The 18,769-nt window shown below is 48.4% G+C and overlaps 1 protein-coding gene across 1 annotated transcript in view; it reads right to left on the bottom strand.

Annotated features, from left to right (window-relative positions):
- Nucleotides 1-18,769, bottom strand: part of large1 (LARGE xylosyl- and glucuronyltransferase 1) — a 558,448-nt gene that overhangs the window by 14,710 nt on the left and 524,969 nt on the right. The window contains exons 11-12 of the mRNA XM_038780758.1: nt 9,190-9,353; nt 5,608-5,886 (exon numbers count right to left, since the gene is read on the bottom strand). Of these exons, the coding sequence (XP_038636686.1) occupies nt 5,608-5,886; nt 9,190-9,353 (443 nt within the window). The remainder of the gene's footprint in view (nt 1-5,607; nt 5,887-9,189; nt 9,354-18,769) is intronic.

An 18,769-nucleotide genomic window follows, 5' to 3' on the forward strand; every position in this document is an offset into this window, starting at 1 on the left:
GGGAGGGTGTTCAGGTGACACGTTAACGCCGTCCCAACAGCGTGCGGTGCGACGCGATGACCCCATTTCGGAGGGGGCGGAGGAAACGATTTTGGCGTCAACAGGTGGGAAGGAAAGGCAGCTAATGATTCCAAATTCCGTTCTTGAAAACCTCTGTGAGGAAGGGAAGATTGAGAGGGGGAAGAATTCGGAGACACAGGAAGCCAGTGTCCAGTGGTGCACCACAGGGATCTGTGCTGGGTCCCTTATTATTCATCATTTATATAATCAACATAGATGATTATGTGGAGTGTAGGATCAATATGTTTGAGGATGACACAAAGATTGGCCGGGTGGTTAACAGTGAGGTTGAGTGTCTTGGTTTACAGATGGGATGGTCAAATGGACAGATAAATGGCTGATGGAATTTAACCCTGAAAAGTGAGGTGATAGTCTTTGGAGGGAAATATTTGACAATTAAGTATTCAACAAATAGCATAACACTGGGAAGTTCCGAGGAACAAAGGGAACTTGGCGTGTTTGTCCAAAGATCTCTGAAGGCAGTAATACGTCTTACAACACCTGGTTAAAGTCCAACAGGTTTGTTTCAAACACTAGCTTTCGGAGCACTGCTCCTTCCTCAGGTGAATGAAGAGGTATGTTTGGTATGTCTTCATTCACCTGAGGAAGGAGCAGTGCTCTGAAAGTTAGTGTTTGAAACGAACATGTTGGACCATAACCTGGTGTTGTAAGACTTCTTACTGTGCTCACCCCAGTCCAACGCCGGCATCTCCACATCATCTCTGAAGGCAGGAGGGCAGGTTAATGGGGTGGTGAAAAAGGCATACGGGACACTTGGAGCGGAATTCTCCGCTCCCCACGCCGGGTGGGAGAATCGCGGGAGGGCCGGGCGACTCACGACACGCCCCCCTGGCGTCCCCGCGATTCTCCCACCCCCCGCTCGGAAGAATCGCTGTTCCCCGTTTTTCCTGGCGACCGCCGATTCTCCGGCCCGAATGGGCCGAGCGGCCTGACGTTCCCGACTGGTTCACGACGGCGTCAACCACACCTGGTCGCTGCCGTCGTGAACATGGGCGCCAAATGCTAGTTTGAAGCTTGTGGGGGGGGGGGGGGCGGAGTGGGGAGTGAGCACCACGGCCGTGCTCGGGAGGGGACTGGCCCGCGATCGGTGCCCAAAGTGACGCACTCTTTCCCCTCCTCCGCCCCGCAAGATCAAGCCGCCATGTCTTGCGGGGCAGCGGAGGGGAAGACGGCAACCGTGCATGCGCGGGTTGGAGCCGTCAGCCGTCGTGACATCAGCGGCGCATGCGCGGGTTGGAGCCGGCCAACCTGCACATGCGCGGCTGACGTCACTTAGGCGCCGCCGTCGCGTCATTCTCGGCAAGCCGCCTTGACGCAAGCATCAAGGCCCCGCGGCCAAGAGTTACGGAGCACCTCTCCTAGACCCCCCCGGGTGGGGGCGAATAAGGTGCGAGGAGCGGCCTTCCCGATTTATCACGGGTGCGGAGAATTCCGCCCTTGATTTATCAATTGAGGCATAGATTACAAAAGCAGGGAGGTCAGGTATAGAACTTTGGTGAAGCCACAGCTGGAATACGGTGTGCTTTTCTGGTGGCCACCTTATAGGAAGGATGTGATTGCACTGGAGGGGGTGCGGAGGCGTTTCACCAGTATGCTGTCTGGGATTGAACATTTAAATTATGAAGAGATGTTGTATAGGCTTGTATTGTTTTCGCTGGAGGAGAGAAGACTAAGGGGTGATCTGATTGAGGTGTACAAGGTTATGAGGGGCATGGGCAGGGTGGATAGGGAGCAGCTGTTCCCCTTAGTTGAAGGGTCAGTCATGAAGGGACACAAGTTGAAGGTGAGGGGCAGGAGGTTTAGCGGAGATTTGAGAAAAATAATTTTTACCCAGAGGCTGGTGATGGTCTGGAATGCACTGCCTGGGAGGGTGGTAAAGGCGGGTTGCCTCACATCCTTTAAAAAAGTAACTGGATGACCACTTTTATAGAATTTACAGTGTAGAAGGAGGCCATTCAGCCCATCGAGTCTGCACTGGCCCTTACAAAGATTACCCTACTCAAGCACACGTATCCACCCTATCCCTGTAACCCAGCAACCCCCATTTAACGTAAGGGCAATTTATCATGGCCAATCCACCTAACCCGCACATCTTTGGACTGTGGTAGGAAACCGGAGCACCCGGAGGAAATCCACGCAGACACGAGGAGAACGTGCAGACTCCGCACGGACAGTGACCCAGCCGGGAATCGAACCTGGGACCCTGGAGCTGTGAAGCAACTGTGCTAACCACTATGCTACCGCGCTGCCCCTAACCACTTGACGGGGCTGCAGAGTGGCTAGTACTGCTGCCTCACAGCTCTAGGGTCCCAAGTTCGATTCCCGGCTTGGATCACTGTCTGTGCAGAGTCTGCACATTCTCCCCATGCCTGCGTCAGATTCCTCCGGGTGCTCCAGTTTCCTCCTACAGTCCAAATGTGTGTGGGTTAGGTGGATTGGCCATGATAAATTGCCCCTCAATGTCTAGGGATGTTCAGATTAGATTATGGTGTTCCAGGCATTGTGGGAGTGGATATTGGTAGAGCGCACTTTTGGAGGGCAGTGCAGACCCGATGGGCCAAATGGCCTCTTTCTGCACTGTAAGGATTTTATGATTCTATGATTGACACGTGGTAACATTCAAGGCTTTGGGCCAAGTGCTGGCAAATGGGATTAGGTTGGTAGATCAGGTGTCTTTCGTGTGTTGGTGCAGACTCAATGGGCTGAAGGGCCTCCTCTGCACTGTATTGTTCTGTGATTCTGAGATTCTGTGAATGAGTTATAGGCGGGTCAGGATGCATGGGGCTGAGAGGAGATCAAGCTGATGCTATTCCTGTGGGTGAACAGAAGCTAACACCTCAACACCATCCTGTCTACCTGCAATTCCTCAGTATGTCCTATTGAGATGTAATTCTTGGATGTGGGCATCGCTGGCTGGGCCAGCATTTATTGTCCATACCTAATTTCCCTTGAACTGAGTGGCTTGCTGGGCCATTTCTGAGGGCAGTTCAGAACCAACCACATTGCTTTGGGCCACAGGTAGGCCAGACCAGGTAAGGTAGGTCAGACCAGGGAAGGTAGGCCAGACCAGGTAAGGTAGGCCAGACCAGGGAAGGTAGGCCAGACCAGGGAAGGTAGGCCAGACCAGGTACGGTAGGCCAGACCAGGGAAGGTAGGCCAGACCAGGGAAGGTAGGCCAGACCAGGTAAGGTAGGCCAGACCAGGGAAGGTAGGCCAGACCAGGTACGGTAGGCCAGACCAGGGAAGGTAGGCCAGACCAGGGAAGGTAGGCCAGACCAGGGAAGGTAGGCCAGACCAGGGAAGGTAGGCCAGACCAGGTAAGGTAGGTCAGACCAGGTAAGGTAGGCCAGACCAGGGAAGGTAGGCCAGACCAGGGAAGGTAGGCCAGACCAGGGAAGGTAGGCCAGACCAGGTAAGGTAGGCCAGGCCAGGTAAGGTAGGCCAGGCCAGGGAAGGTAGGCCAGACCAGGTAAGGTAGGCCAGACCAGGGAAGGTAGGCCAGACCAGGGAAGGTAGGCCAGACCAGGGAAGGTAGGCCAGACCAGGGAAGGTAGGCAAGACCAGGGAAGGTAGGCCAGACCAGGTACGGTAGGCCAGACCAGGGAAGGTAGGCCAGACCAGGGAAGGTAGGCCAGACCAGGGAAGGTAGGCCAGACCAGGTAAGGTAGGCCAGACCAGGGAAGGTAGGCCAGACCAGGGAAGGTAGGCCAGACCAGGGTAGGCCAGACCAGGTAAGGTAGGCCAGACCAGGGAAGGTAGGCCAGACCAGGGAAGGTAGGCCAGACCAGGTAAGGTAGGCCAGACCAGGGAAGGTAGGCCAGACCAGGGAAGGTAGGCAAGACCAGGGAAGGTAGGCCAGACCAGGTACGGTAGGCCAGACCAGGGAAGGTAGGCCAGACCAGGGAAGGTAGGCCAGACCAGGGAAGGTAGGCCAGACCAGGGAAGGTAGGCCAGACCAGGTAAGGTAGGCCAGACCAGGTAAGGTAGGCAAGACCAGGTAAGGTAGGCAAGACCAGGTAAGGTAGGCCAGACCAGGGAAGGATGGCTCATGTTAGTGAACCAGATGGATTTTTACGATAATCAACGGTCATCATTACTGTGACGACTTTTCGGCTCCAGGTTTTATGAACTGAATCTAAATTCCACCAGCTGCCCTGGTGGGGTTTGAATCTGTGCCCACCAAGGTACCAGGAATATCAGATACTCGCCAATAAATCCAACAGGAATCAGGAGAGACCTTGTTACCCAAAGAGTAGCTGGAATGTGAGGACTTTTCACCAGAGTTGAGGTAACTAACATTTCAGAAGAAGCTATAAACTGAGAAGGGAGAAAGGAATGGAAGTTCATGCTGATTGGGAGTTAAAGAGGGGCAGTAGGAGGCTTGTGTGGATCATAAACATTAGCACGGGGCAGTCGGGCTGAATGGCCAGCTTCACTGCTCCACACAATTCTATACGTGGAAACATACACAGAAAATAGAGAAGGAGTATACCATTCAGCCCTTCGAACCTGCTTCACCTTTCATTATGATCATGGCCGATCATCAAGTTCAAGAACCTGATTCTGTTTTCCCCCATATCCCTTGATCCCTTAAGTCCCAAGAGCTATATCTAATTCCTTCTTGAAACTACACACTATTTTGGCCTCAACTACTTTCTGTGGTAGTGAATTCCACAGGTTCACCACTCTCTGGGTGAAGAAATTTCTCCTCACCTCAGTCCTGAAAGGTTTACCCCTTATCCTCAAACTATGACCCCTAGTTCTGGACTCCCCCACCATCGGGAACATTCTTCCTGAATCGACCATGTCGAATCCTGTGACCATTTTATAAATTTCCATGAGATCCCCTCTCTCTCTTCTAAACCTCTCAATTTACACCCATTCAAATAACAATCTGTCTTCCTATTATTGCTAATGAAGTGAATAAACTCACATTCAATGACACTAAGTTGCATCTGCCATGCACTCACTCGGCCTGTCCAAATCCCACTGAAGCATCTCTGCATCCTCCTCACAGCTCACCCTCCCACCCAACTTTGTACCATCTGTAAATTTGGAGATAATACATTTAGTTCCCTCGTCCAAATCATTATAATAATAAGAATTATAATAATCGCTTATTGTCACAAGTAAGCTTTAATGACGTTACTGTGAAAAGCCCCTAGTCACCACATTCCAGCAACTGTTCGGGAGGCCGGTACAGGAATTGAACCCGCCTTGCTGGCCTTGTTCTGCATTACAAGCCAGCTGTTTAGCCCACCGTGCTAAGCCAGCCCCGAATTCACATTAGTATATGATGTGAACAGTTGAGTTCCAGCACAGATTCCTGTGGTACCACACAAGTCATTGTCTGTCAGTCGGAAAAAAAATTCATTTATTCCAACTCTTGCTTCCTGTCTGCTATCCATCTCAAAACACTATAATAACATTTTCACTGCTGTCGCCACCATTCAGTCTATAGTTTGCGCCATCGTGGCAACTGTGACCCTGTCCTGCATGAATACTCAACTTCATCTCATTCATTACCTCAGGTACTCATAGAGACCATACATGGGGAGGAAGTCAATGTCAGACAGGAACATGTAGGGTGTGTTGACATGTTTCATCGCTATGTTCCGTAGCATATTGACAGGGTAGAATTGTCCTTCCTTGTAGACGATGTGATAGCCAACGTTGCTTCTGCTCATCAGAACCTCAGAGCCCTGGGCGTAGCGGAGGAACTGCTGGGCCTCAGCGTCAGACAGATAGAGCGCGAGACTGATCGGGCCCTCCCAGTGCTTACAGATTGCCTCCAACATCTGCAGTCTGAGGGAAGAGCAAAGATAATCAACAATGGGCAGTCGGTAATACGGGAATATGATAAGGAACATGCAAGGGATATCAGGGCTAGCACAACAAGTTGTACAATTAGTTGTCCGGGCGGCTAGGTGGCACAGTGGTTAGCCCTGCTGCCTCACAGCACCAGGGACCCGGGTTCAATTCCAGCCTTGGGTGACTGTGTGAATTTTGCACTTTCTCCCAGTATCTGCGTGGGTTTCCTCCGGGTGCTCCAGTTCCCACAGTCCAAAGATGTGCAGATTAGCTGGGCTGGCCATGCTAAATTGGCCCCTAATGTCTAAAAATGTGTAGGTTAAGTGGTGTTATGGGGACAGGGCGGGGGTCTAGGTAGGGTGTTCTTTCAGTGAATCAGTGCCGACACGATGGACCGAATAGTCTCCTTCTGAACTGTAGGGATTCTATGGAATTGAAGGCAAAATATTCACCTGATTAGGCAATACAGAATAGGAATGTATTGAAAGACGTGACAAATGGTGTCCCTCAAAGATCGGCGCTGGGGCCTCAAATGGTCACTGTATTTATTGATGACCCTCTTCCTTTCACATTGCACCTCCCTATGCCAACGCAGATGCTCTTTAACCTCCTCTCTTCCCACTGTCTGGGGCCCAAATTCCAGTGACTCAGCGGTTTACTCGCACTGCTTTCAATTTAGTTTATCACATTCACTGCTTACTATGTGGTGCCCTGTACTCTGCAGGGGAATGAACACAGGCTGGATGACCACTTTCTGGAACACCACTGTCCCATCTGCACACGTGACCCTGGGCTTCCAGTCACCGGCCATTTTATTTGTTCACCTTTGTTCTCGTGCTGACCTCTCTCTGTTCTCGGCCTCCTTAGCCATTGTTACTGATGCTCAGTGTAAAGTCGAGGGACAGCAGCACCTCATCTTTCAATGAAACACTTTACAGCCCTTCAGGCTCAACATTGAATTCAATCATTTCAGCCAGCCTGTGCCTCCAGTTTTACGGACAATAGCTATTGGCAACGGTTCTGCTATTCCCAATGACTTCTCCTCCAGGCGCACCATTTGTTTCTTTATCTGCCCCCTTTTACCATCTCCTTGTCTCGCGCCACCATTCCTTTTACCATTCAATCTTTCCATAGACCCTGCAGGATATGTAGGAACATAAGGAGCAGGCGTAGTAGGTCGTTCAGCCCCTCGAGCCTGCCTCGCCATCCAATAAAATCATGGCTGATCTGACTGTGGCCTTAAGCCCCACTTTCCTGCCCCCTCTCCCAATAAACCATTGTCTCCCTCGTGGATTAAAAATCTGTCTAACTCAGCCTTGAATATACCCAGGGGCCCAGCGTCTGCTGCTCTGTGGAGTAGTGGATTCCCAAGATTAACCCTCTGAGCGAAAATCTATTATCCTCATCCCCACCTCAAAAGGGAGACCCCCTATTTTAAAACTGTGTGCCCTAGTTCTAGATGAGGGGAAACATCCTCTCAGCGTCTCCCCCTATCAAGCCCCCTCAGGATCCTATATGCTTAGGGCGGCACGGTGGCGCAGTGGTTAGCACTGCAGCCTCACGACGCCGAGGACCCGGGTTCGATCCCCGGTATGGAGTTTGCATATTCTCCCACTATCTGCATGGGTCTCACCCCCACAACCCAAAGAGATGTGCAGGGTAGGTGGATTGGCCATGCTAAATTGTCCCTCAATTGGAAAAAAAAAGAATTGGACATTCTAAATTTATTTTTAAAAAAAAAGAAAAACCCTGTATGCTTCAATAAGATTGTCTCTCAATCCTCCAAACTCCAATGGCTCAAACATTCCTCATGAGTCAACAACTTCATCCCAGGAATTAACCCCCTGAACATTCTCTTCACCTGCTGAGTGTTTCCAGCATTTGCTCTTTTGATCATAGACAAATGATACCTTGCTCTGGTTAGCTTGTGGTTAATGCTGATCAGAGTAGGGTAGAAACTGGGTAAAAAAGCATTCTTGTTATATTCTCTGGTTGGTATTGTAGTAAGCTCTGCTGCCTCACAGTGCCAGGGACCCGGGTCCGATTTCAGCCTGTGCGGAGTCTGCACGTTTGCCCCGTGTGTGCGTGGGTTTCCTCCTGGTGCTCTGGCTTTCTCACACAAAGATGTGCAGGTTAGGTGGATTGGCCATGCTCAATGTGCGGGGCTGCAGGGATGGTGGGGACTTCGATGGGCTGAGTGGCCTCCTTCTGCACTATAGGGATTCTGTGGATTTTCATTGAGTACTGTGAAAGCACTACCACATTATAATGATTAATGAGTGTTGCGGTTAAATCATATTCACACAAACTTGCCTACTCTAAGTGGTGAGGACTGTATTCCTTTGTGAGCTTTATTAGGGTAGTATCGAATCTCACTATCTGATCAGCAGCTGAAGGAGTTGGGCATAAACTGTCGATGACAACGCCTGTGTATGATTGCAGTATGCAATGCACAGCAACAAACAATCATTAACATTGAACAAACAGAAAATGAACCGATGGAACTGACTAATTGCTTGAAAGGGGACAGGCATTGCAAGGCTATGGAAAGTGGACTAATTGAATAACTCTTTCAAAAAGATTTCATAGGTCAAATGGCTGCCCCTTCTGGGCCATACCAGTCAATGAGGTTCTGACACAATGACCCAAATATTCTGTTATCCGGATCACCAGAGAGTGGATGAATGACCCAAGACGCGAGTCAGGACTTTCATGAAAGTCCTGATCGGCTGACCTCTGTGGGAATTGCTCCAAAGTTTTGAACTTTCAATGGGCAATTGGCCCCACCCCAGGACCCTCTACGAATGTCTCCGACTTTGAGTTAGAGTCAGAGACTTGGGGCAGTTCCAAAGTACTTACGCGGATAGTTACCATGGAAAGATTTACAGCTGGCCAATAACCTGGTTAACGGCATAATTGAGCCCCCAAATCACTCACACTGGCCACCCGACACCCCTCTCAACTGCCCGCGCCCCCACACCCGACTACCCACCCAACCTCACTAGCCACCCCACCACCCGATTAACCCCTCACGTGACCTGGATTTGGGTTGACAGCCGAGACTGGTGAAAAATGTTGGTAGCTTGTAATGGACATGCGGGAAGTGCGCTTGGGAATTGTTACCCCAGCCCCTTGTTGCCACAGGCTCACTAATACTAACACACTGGGAAAATTCAGTCCCAATTAACAGTCAGAGGAGGAGGGTACTAGCCGTTGAGCAAAAGTTGATCATTGTTCTCTTTCCCACCACTAACTTCACCTTTAGGGACATGGATTAATAAAAGGATGCTTCCTGACCTGTCCATTGATAGCTGAGCCACCAGTGTAACCTCTGTGTTTTCAGCAGAAGGCTCAAATTCGTAGTGCAAGAAATAGAGATGGGTGCGGTGGACAGTGAATCGTTCCCTCCGGAATTCATAGCACGGGTCATCCTCATCCAATTCCAACAACTGCTTCTGAAGCTGAAAAACAGAAAATGTGTCACGACGAAGACCAAAGCAAAGTGAGAGGAACAGTATTTCATTTAGTGGGTCAGTACACCCACTGGGCCAGGGCTGTCAAGCTCACTGGAGATACTGAGCCTCATCCAACCTGCCCGCTCTTGGTGAGGGCCACGTGCAGGAGATATTCTCTGGAACCTTGTTTCTGCAGACATAATGTGAGCTTCCACGGAAACTCTGCCTCACCAAAATGGTTTCAATCACCCCGCTATTCCAAAGGAAACCTCGTACAGCGCCTTTAACGAAAGCTGCATTTTTGTGGCAACGTGAGCTACTTTTACAATTATTCCAGATATTGGAGAGACTGGAGAAGCGAATTGTTCTTCTTCGAGAAGAAATGGCAGAGTGAAGATTTGATGATGGCTTCCTTTTTGGGTGGAGTTCTGATGGGAATAAATGAGGGGAAACTGTATCCACTTACAGAAGGGTTGGCGACCAGAGAGGATGGATTTAGGGCCATTGGCAAGAGATTCAAGCAGAAGTGGAGGGGAATTTCTTAACATGGGGAGTTCTTGTGACCCACAATGCACTGCCAGACGCACAGTCAGCAGTAACTTACCTAAAGGAGCTGTATGTGTACTTGAAAAAGGCTGAGGGAAAATAGCAGAGGAGGGAGATGAATTGAACAGTTCTTTCAAAGTGCCATCTCATGATGGGCCAAATGGTCTCCTTCAGTGCTGTACCATTCTGTGCCAATTTGGAAAACTGATCTTTGTGTAACCTTCCCATGTAACATCTCATTTTTCTCATCCCATTTGCTTCATAGTATTTTCCAGTAATTTTTTTTGACAAATTAAAAGTGTGTTTTCCATTCAGATCCACAGAGAAATATAGAACTACATTTCAGAAATCCTATGTGGTGCTTTTAGGCAATTTGACCGATTGATGTGTTTCTGGAGTACAACCTGCTCAGTTTCGGTGGGAGGGCAGAGAACACCAAAGACGATTGAAATGGTTTAAAAAAACATTAATTTTCGCTTTGGAAAAAACTCGATTTTCTTTTGTGACAAAGGCAGTGAAGCAATTGTGTATTTCTTCCTCCTCCCCAAGTGAGTCAGTTGTTTGATTGAGGGAAAATAACTGAACTTTACTTTTAAATTAAACCATTGAACTGTTAGATTAAGCATCTCCATCAGCAGAGTAAATGGTGCAAATAAAAGCTTAGCAGTGGATTTAGGAATGGACACATTTGTCTCGCCAAGGTTTATGGATCTGCCTCATTAAAATAGCAGCCACCACGACAAGCTCCAACACCACCCTCTCCCTTTCACTCCGATCTTTCAGCTCCCCTCCGTTATCAGTCCCTGAAGCACAGTGGTGTAGTCATAATTATTCCGCTGCTCTGGCAAAACATCATTTTTCATTGTAATTAAAGTAACAGTCGCACCACCCAGGTGCCAGGCAATGACCGTCTCTGAGAGAGAATTTAACCATCTCCCCATGACATTCAAAGACATTGCCATCTTTAAATCCTCCATTGACCAGAAACTGAACTGGACCGGCCGCATAAATAGGGTGGCTACCAGAGCCGGTCAGAGGCTAGGAGTCCTGCGGAGAGTAGCTCACCTCCTGACTCCCCAAAGCCTCTCCGCCACCTACAATGGAGTACTCCCCACTTGCCTGAATGAGAGCAGCTCCAACAACACTCAAGATGTTCAACATCATCCAGGACAAGGGATCCCACTTGATTAGCACCCCATCCACCACCTTAAACATACACTTCACCACTGATGCACGTGTGCACCATCTACAAAATGCACTGCGGGAACTCATCAAGTGCAGGAGGCGGCCCTTCGGCCCATCGAGTCTGCACCGACCCACTTAAGCCCTCACTTCCACCCTATTCCCATAACCCAATAATCCCTCCTAACCTTTTTGGAAACAAAGGGCAAATTAGCATGGCCAATCCACCTAACCTGGACTTTGGGAGGAAACTGGAGCACCCGCAGGAATCCCATGCAGACACGGGGAGAACATGCAGACCCCGCACAGACAGTGACCCAGCGGGGAATGGAACCTGGGACCCTGGCGCTGTGAAGCCACAGTGCTATCCACTTGTGCTACCGTGCCGTCTCCTTCAACAGTACCTTCTAAACCTATGACAACTACCATCTAGGAGGACGGGGGGCAGATACCTGGGAACTCTACCACACGAAAGCCTCCCCTCCAAGTCACTCACCACCCTGACTTGGAAATATATTGCCGTTCCTTCACTGTCGCTCAGTCAAAATCCCAGAACTCTGTCCCAAACAGCACTGTGAGTGTACCTACACCGGATGGACTGCCATGGTCATGCCGTGCTTACCACTACATTCTTACAGGATAATCAGGGATGGGCAATAAATGCTGGCCTAGATGCCCACATCCCATGAATGAATCAAAACAAAAGTGCCATTTAGATATTCTGTGTATCAATCATTTCTTGAGGTTACTGCATTTATCACTCTGGATTCTGTTCATAGAGCAAGCCTATTGGGCTCAAACCACTATAGCTCTGCCTTTTCATGATGTACTTACTTTCTTAACTCACTTTTTCCTTCCAAATCAAACAAAAAGACAGATCTGTCGAGTGCTTTTGTGTGCGGAAATCTTTCCAACGCGAAATCCAGACTTTTCTCACCATGATTCCAAAATTGGCGGACATCTTTTTGTACATTATAATAACATTTACATTTTAACTTATAAGACCACAACCCAGAACAAAGTTGAATTTGACTTTGTAAAACAGGGTGTGAAACAATTAGCCCCTTGATCCTGTATTACAAGAGCTCAACGAGTTGAACATCGTATATCGTTCTTGCTCCAAAACCCTTAATCCCTTTGGAAAATGAAAATCTATCAGTATCAGTTTTAAAATTAACAATCGATCTAGCAGCAGTTGAGGAAGAGATTCCCAAACTTCCATCACCATGGTGTGTCAAAGTGTTTCCAAATGTCACTCCTGGAAAGCCTGGCCTCCTCGCTGCTCTCTATGCGTGCCCGTTATAATCTTGAAAAGCAATCAAATTACCCATTAGCCTTCGATGTTCTTGGGAATACAACCATTCCACATAATTTAACCCTTGAAGTCCGGGTATCACTCTGGTAAACCTATGCTTCATTCCCTTCACAGCCCAAAACTGCTCACGGTATTCCAGGTGTGGTCTGACCTGGCATTTATCTAGCTGAAGTATCTCCTCTGCACCGCTGTTTTCTTCTCCTCCAGATGTAAAGACCAGCATTCCTTAAACCTTCATGATTATTTTCCCGGACGGGAATCTCCGGTCCCCCATCCGTGTGTTTCTCGGCAGCGCCATTCGCTGGCGGTGGGATTCTATACTCCCGCCGCTTGTCAGTAGGATTTCCCGTTGAAGCCACCCCACACCGTCGGGAAACCCGCGTAGCCAGGGTGCGCTGCCGACGGGAACTGAGAATCCGAAAGGCTGGAGAATACCAGCCATGATCTCTGTTTCTGGGCCTCCGAGCTTTCACTGAGCCTCCAGTGTTAGAAATTCTGTGTTCTAACCTTTTTGTAAGTCCAAAATGGACAACGTCACAGCTGACGATATTAAAATCTGTCTGCTACAGTTTTGTCCATTCGCTAAATTTATTAATATCTCTGCAGTTTTATCTTTCCATCTTCACTTCTTAGAAAGCCGCCTATTTTTGTATAATCACTAAACGTGGATAGTCGGCTTTCTAGCTAATCATCTAAATCATTCATAAATATGATGAGTAACTGAGGCCCCAAAACTGATCTTTGCAGGGCACGACTAATCACATCCTGCCAATTGTGCACATGCCCATTATCCCTACTCACTGTCAATAGCTGTTCAGCCAATTTCCTTATCCCAGTCAATAATTTACCTTCAATTCCATGGCCTTCGCCTTCAACTGACAGTCTCTTAACGAGAAACCTTAACAAATGCCCTCTACAGGCCTTCCTCCCTCCCCCTCAACCCCCCCGCCCCCAGCCCACCCCCCCTTCAAAAAATTCAATCAGATTTGTCAGGCTTGATCCACCCGTTACAAATCCGTGCTGACTTCTCTGATCAGTTGGAAATTCTCAAGGTGTTCAGTCACTCTAGCCTTCATTATAAATGCTGGTAATTTGCTGACAGCAGATGCTAGGCTAACTGGTCTATAATTCTGTAGTGCCTCCCTCTTAACCTCCTTCACTGGCGGATAGTCGTGCACAGTTTCCAGCGACAGGTCTCTGAATCAAGAGAACTTAGGAGGATTTTAAAATTCTTTCAGAGGATGTGCCCTTCGTTGACAAGGACAGCATTTGCTGCCCGTCCCCGGTGGCCCGTGGACAGGGCGTCTTGATGGGCCACTTCAGCGGACATTGGTGTGGGTCTGGAGTCACATGTAGGCCAGACCAGTTAAGGATGACAGACTTCCTTTCCCTAAAGGACAAGAGTGAAGCAGATGGGTGTTTGAAACAATAGATGATAGTTGCCATGGTCACCACTGCTAAGATTAGCTTCAAGTTAAATTTCCAGACCTTATTAATTGAATTTAAATTCCACCAGGTGGGATTTGAGTCAGTCTCCTGAGAACATGAGCCTGGGCCTCTGGATTAGTCGTCCAATCACATCGCCATCACTCTTCTCTCTCCCCCTATATCATAGTTCAAGCATCTACAATGCATTACCTTCCTCTAAATCTTTAGGATGGAGACCATCTGATCCTTGGGATTTGTCACAGTTTACTACTGCAATTTTGTACACCGCAATTATTTGGTTTATATTAATTTGGTGATGCCCTGATGCTCCGGTTTCCTCCCACAGTCCAAAGATGTGCGGGTTAGGTGGATTGGCCATGCTAAATTGCCCGTAGTGTAAGGTTAATGGGGGGATTGTTGGGTTACGGGTGTACGGGTTACGTGGGTTTAAGTAGGGTGATCATTGCTCGGCACAACATCGAGGGCCGAAGGGCCTGTTCTGTGCTGTACTGTTCTAATTCTAATTCTAATACTAATTCCTGCTATATCCAAGGTATCGAAACATAGAAAATAGGTGCAGAGTAGGCCATTCGGCCCTTTGAGCCGGCACCACAATTCAATATTGTGGACCATTCTGGTCGCCACACTACCAGAAGGATGTGGAGGCTTTGGAAAGGGTGCAGAGGAGGTTTACCAGGATGTTGCCAGGTCTGGAGTGTGTTAGCTATGCAGAGAAGCTGAATAGGCTCGGACTGTTTTCATTCGAACAACGGAGGTTGAGGGGTGACCTGGTGGAGATCTACAAAATTATGAGGGGCATGGATAGAGTGGATGGACGGGCACTCTTTTCCAGGGTGGAGGGGGCAGTCTCCAGGGGGCATAGGTTTAAGGTTCGTGGGGCTAACTGCCACATGGGGTGACTTCAATGGGAATTTCCATTGTCAAGGCAGCGGGACTAAAAGATTCCGCCACCAGGGAACGGCGTACCGCTGAGAAACACGCAGCTTGGGAAACAGAGAATCGAGCCCAATATCTTTTCCATCTGTGCCCACCATTTACTAGCTTAAAGTCCTTGTGACCATCCTATTGGAAGCAGCTCAGAGAAGGTTTGTTTGTCTAATACCAGGAATAGGTGTGTTGTCTTATGAGGAAAGATTGGATAGGCCAGGTTCGTATCCCCTGAAGTTCAAAAGAGTAAGAGGTGATTTGACTGAAACATCAAAAATACAGAATTGGCGTACCTGCCCACAGATCTTCAAAGGTGGCAACACAAGTGGACAAGGTAGTCAATAAAGCATATGGAATGCTTGCCTTCATTGGACGGGGGCATCGAGTATAAAAACTGGCAAGTCATGCTACAGTTGTATAGAACCTCGTTAAGGCCGCACTTGGAATATTGCGCACAATTCTGGTCATCACACTACCAGAAGGATGTGGAGCCTTTGGAGAGGGTGCAGAGGAGGTTTACCAGGATGCTGCCTGGTCTGGAGAGTGTTAGCTATGTGGAGAAGCTGAATAGACTCGGATTGTTTTCATTAGAAAGACGGAGTTTGAGGGGTGACTTGATAGAGGTCTAAAGATTATAAGGGCATAGCTACAGTGGATGGGCAGGCACTCTTTCCCAGAGTGGAGGAGTCAGTCACCAGGGGTCATAGGTTTAAGGTCGGTGGGGCAAAGTTTAGAGGAGATGTATGAGGCAGGTTTTTTATGTAGAGGGTGATGAGTGCCTGAAACGCGTTCCCAGGGAAGATTGTGGAAGCAGATACATTAATGGCGTTCAAAAGGCATCTCGACAAATACATGGATAGGATGGGTATAGAGGGCTACTGCACTTGGAAGTGTTGAGGGTTTTGGCAAAGGTTGGTATCATGACCGGTACAGACTTGGAGGGCCGAAGGGCCTGTTCCTGTTCTGTATTGTTATTTGACCATGGCTGATCATGCAAATTCAGTATCCGACTATTTCTCTCCATACCCCTTTAGCCGCAAGGCCCACGTCCAGCTCCCTCTTGAATATATCCAACGGACTGGCCCCAACAGCTTTCTGTGGTCGAGAATTCCACAAGTTCACAACTCTCTGAGAGAAGAAGTTCTTCCTCACCTCAGACCTGAATGGCTTACCCCTTATTCTTAGGCTGTGACCCCTAGTTCCCAACATCAGGAACTTTCTTCCCACACCTAACTTGTCCAGTCCCATCAGGATTTTATATATTTCTGTGAGATTCCCTTCTCATCCTTCTAAACTCCAGTGAGTACAAGCCCAGTCGACCCAGTCTTTCTTCATATGTCAGTCCTGCCATCCCGGGAATTAGTCTGGTGAACCTTCGCTGAACACCCTCAATGGCAAGAATGTCCTTCCTCAAACTAGGAGACCAAAACTGCAGTCAATACTCAAGGTGTGGCCTCACCAAGGGCTTGTATAACTGCAGCAAGACATCCCTACTCCGTTACTCAAACCCTTTTCCTCTACTAAAAATATTTAAACACGAAAATAAAATATTTATTGAATATACCCCCCTCCCCATTTCCTTATTTTTACTAACAATACCACCATTATCCATTTGGATTGGCCCCCCTTTACTCTTGACCAGCCTCTTTTCCTAATAATGTTGTAAAGTGGTTTAAACCTCTTACAGGTACCTTCCCATGTACCCTTTTGTAGTTCTTGCTATTTGTTTTGCCACCCTTTTTCTCATTCTTACTTGCGAGGATCTGTGTGCTGTATCTTTGTGCATTTTTTAATGTTTTTCTTTTAGTTGTCCACAACTGTTTTCTTTGGCAGGTGGAGCTCTTTCCCCTTAGGGATATAAATTGGTAATGTGTCATGTTGAATCCTTTTTAGGACACAATCTGTCGGTCTTCTGTTGTTTTACCCATTAACAGATCTGTCCAGTTGACTGTGGACAGTCTCTGTCTCGTTCTATTGAAGTCAACCTGATCCAAATCTAGAATCTTCGCTGTTGCCCTCCATTTATCACTTTCCGTGCCACGTTTAACTTGATTATATTATGATCGCAATGAAATAGAGTTTCACATACTGTTCGGTTTTTAGCTAAATCTGGCTCGTCATTCATTACTCAATCTAATACGGCCTTGCTTGCTTGTCGGTTCAGCTCATTATGTGCAGCAACTTGCGCTCTCGGTGGTGGGGAACTTGGAGGTTCGAAGGTCATGTATTGTGGTGAGAGAGTGGCATACTGGAATCCTGCTGCCTTCCTGGCTCTTCCCAAATTAAATACTGGGCAGAAATGTCCATGGTCCACCTTCCCACCCTGCGACTAATTGAGGTCCTGAAGTGGGCAATTAAAGGGGCAGCACAGTGGTGCAGTGGTCGGCACCGCTGCCTCACGGCGCCAAGGACCTGGGTTCAATCTCGGCCCAGGTCACTGTCAGTGTGGAGTTTGCACATTCTCCCCGTGTCTGTGTGGGTTTCACCCCCACAACCCAAAGATGTGCAGGGTAGGTGGATTGGCCACGTTAAACTGCCCCTTAATTGGAAAAATTAAAAAGTGGGCAATTAATGACCGCATATGGGCCTCATCCCGCTGCCGTTGGTACTAACCCAGGTGTGCCTGTCACTATTCAGTGTTAACGCCATCTAAAACTTCATGAACTGTCACTTCCTGGGGTTGGGGGAGGTGAGGGGGGTTGGTTGCTTGATCGAGGGACTTGACATCAGGAAGGGGAGGCCCGCTGACAGCCACCCCACTGCCCTCGCTGCTAATCCCCCTGCATCGTTCTCCCTCTGACCCCAAACATGCGGAAGTACTCAGCCCATATTATTTACCTGTGACCTGGGTTGCTGCACGATCCTTGGGGGGTCTGGTGCATGTCATTCCAGCAGCAGCCACCACCTGCCCAGTGGTGCTGCTGAGCACAAGGGCTGCTGGCCTCTGAGACTCGAGGGAAAGGGCCGTCGGTGGCCTTGTCACTGGCTAATTGGCGTGTGGCTCAGTGAGCCTTCCCAATAGGAGGCAGCACAGGTTTCCTGCCAGCTCTGCAGCCTGATCCCCTGACGCAATGCGATTCTGCCCAAAATTGCAGAACACTAGCCTGAACAACTCAAAAAGATTGTTCCCTTTCTCACTGAGGCTAGTTTACTTATCCCAATCTATATGAAAGGTAATATCCCCCATTAAAACCAGTCTGCCATTCCTACATGCATATGCGATCTCAGCGCTTATAAAATCTGCCACTTTGTAACTTCTATCACAACTCCAACCACAATTTTAAATACGTTTCTATTTCTGAATTCTAGCCATAAAATCCCCTCTGCCTGCATATCCCTCATTACCTACTATATTTAATTCCCAGCCCTGACCATTTTGCAGTCATGTCTCCATTACTACTGTACCACCATTTCATACCTTTGAAGTTAAATTTATGCTGGAAATTCAGTGTGTTTGTTCCCTATACTCTGTCCATAGGTATAAAGAACACTAATTTGGGCCTATTTTGTCCTACTGATCGAATGCATTCCTCACGTGTTTCTTAATTCTCTTTCTGAATTCATTCATTTTACATATTTCAATTTTCCCTTTACCTGTGGCACCTGAAGCACAATTTCTGAACTGTTACTTCACTTTCATCTCTCTCGCTTGTTTTCATAGAATCATAGAATTTACACTGCAGAAGGAGGCCATTCAGCCCATCGAGTCTGCACCAGCTCTTGGAAAGAGCACCCTACCCAAGGTCAACAACTCCACCCTATCCCCATAACCCAGTAACCCCACCCAACACAAAGGGCAATTTTGGACACTAAGGGCAATTTATCATGGCCAATCCACCTAACCCGCACATCTTTGGACTGTGGGAGGAAACCGGAGCACCCGGAGGAAACCCACGCACACACGGGGAGGATGTGCAGACTCCGCACAGACAGTGACCCAGCCGGGAATCGAACCTGGGACCCTGGAGCTGTGAAGCGATTGTGCTATCCACAATGCTATTAT

This window comes from Scyliorhinus canicula, chromosome 20 (assembly GCF_902713615.1).
Source record: "Scyliorhinus canicula chromosome 20, sScyCan1.1, whole genome shotgun sequence".
In the NCBI taxonomy this organism is placed as follows: Eukaryota; Metazoa; Chordata; class Chondrichthyes; order Carcharhiniformes; family Scyliorhinidae; genus Scyliorhinus; species Scyliorhinus canicula.